This window comes from Ceratina calcarata, unplaced genomic scaffold (genome assembly GCF_001652005.2).
Source record: "Ceratina calcarata isolate Rehan_Ccalc_2016 unplaced genomic scaffold, ASM165200v1 scaffold6544, whole genome shotgun sequence".
Taxonomy (NCBI): Eukaryota; Metazoa; Arthropoda; class Insecta; order Hymenoptera; family Apidae; genus Ceratina; species Ceratina calcarata.
In genome coordinates, this window is record NW_017177799.1 from 1 (window position 1) to 756 (window position 756).

Here is a 756-nt window from a genome sequence, read left to right on the forward strand (position 1 = left end):
ATCACATTATTTTTATAAATAATGAGTATGCATCTGTTGATGGACATATTCTAAATTTCAAACTTTTGTGGACTGGTTCCTTTCTAAAAAACGCAACTCAGTTAACTTATAATTAATTAAATAGTAATACCTTCCGGTTACAATGTTTTGACCATCACTAGTGACAGTGACTAGGACTCTCTTTCCGGCTTTTGCTGTGGGTTTATTCGCGATCTCGGCGTGGATCTTACGATGTTGTATCTTATCGCTATCGAAGTTGACATTAATTATGAAATTGTCGATGCTTTCAATGTCTACATGCGCATCGGCTACCGCGAAACCTTTGGGAGTGTCCACTTTCCATTCGCCTATAATTTAACATAATAATAATAATAATTAGAATGATAATAAGAGTGTAAGAAAATTGTTCATATCAATTTTATATATTGTTGATTAATTTACCTTTGAATTCCTTGTCACCGAGTTTTTGTATCTTGGAGAGAATTTCGATCTTTCCCATTGGACAAGTGTATGTCACGTGGAACAAGTTGTTGGTATCCTGGTGCTGGATCTCACCGTTCAAAGTGAACTTTTGAGCTTCGACATTGGATTCGCAGTTAAGTGTCATTTTATTCTCATCCTTGAATCTCTGCATAAGTAAAAGAAAATTGGAAATTAAACAAGAAATAATGATTATTAAGGAAAATACCGATTTTTTTAAACTTTGATCGTTGATAAATTTTATTAACTTAATCGAAACCTAATCAGCCAAAATAT

General features: G+C 33.1%; 1 protein-coding gene across 1 annotated transcript; it reads right to left on the minus strand.

Annotated features, from left to right (window-relative positions):
• Positions 1–42: 42 nt before the first annotated feature.
• LOC108630072 (uncharacterized) lies at positions 43–648 on the minus strand. Its single transcript, XM_018033134.2, has 2 exons — positions 442–648; positions 43–347 (listed from the first exon to the last, which is right to left on the minus strand). Exons 1-2 carry the CDS (start codon positions 632–634, stop codon positions 58–60), a joined length of 483 nt encoding a protein of 160 aa, XP_017888623.2. The 5' UTR covers positions 635–648; the 3' UTR covers positions 43–57.
• Between the last annotated feature and the right edge of the window lie 108 nt (positions 649–756).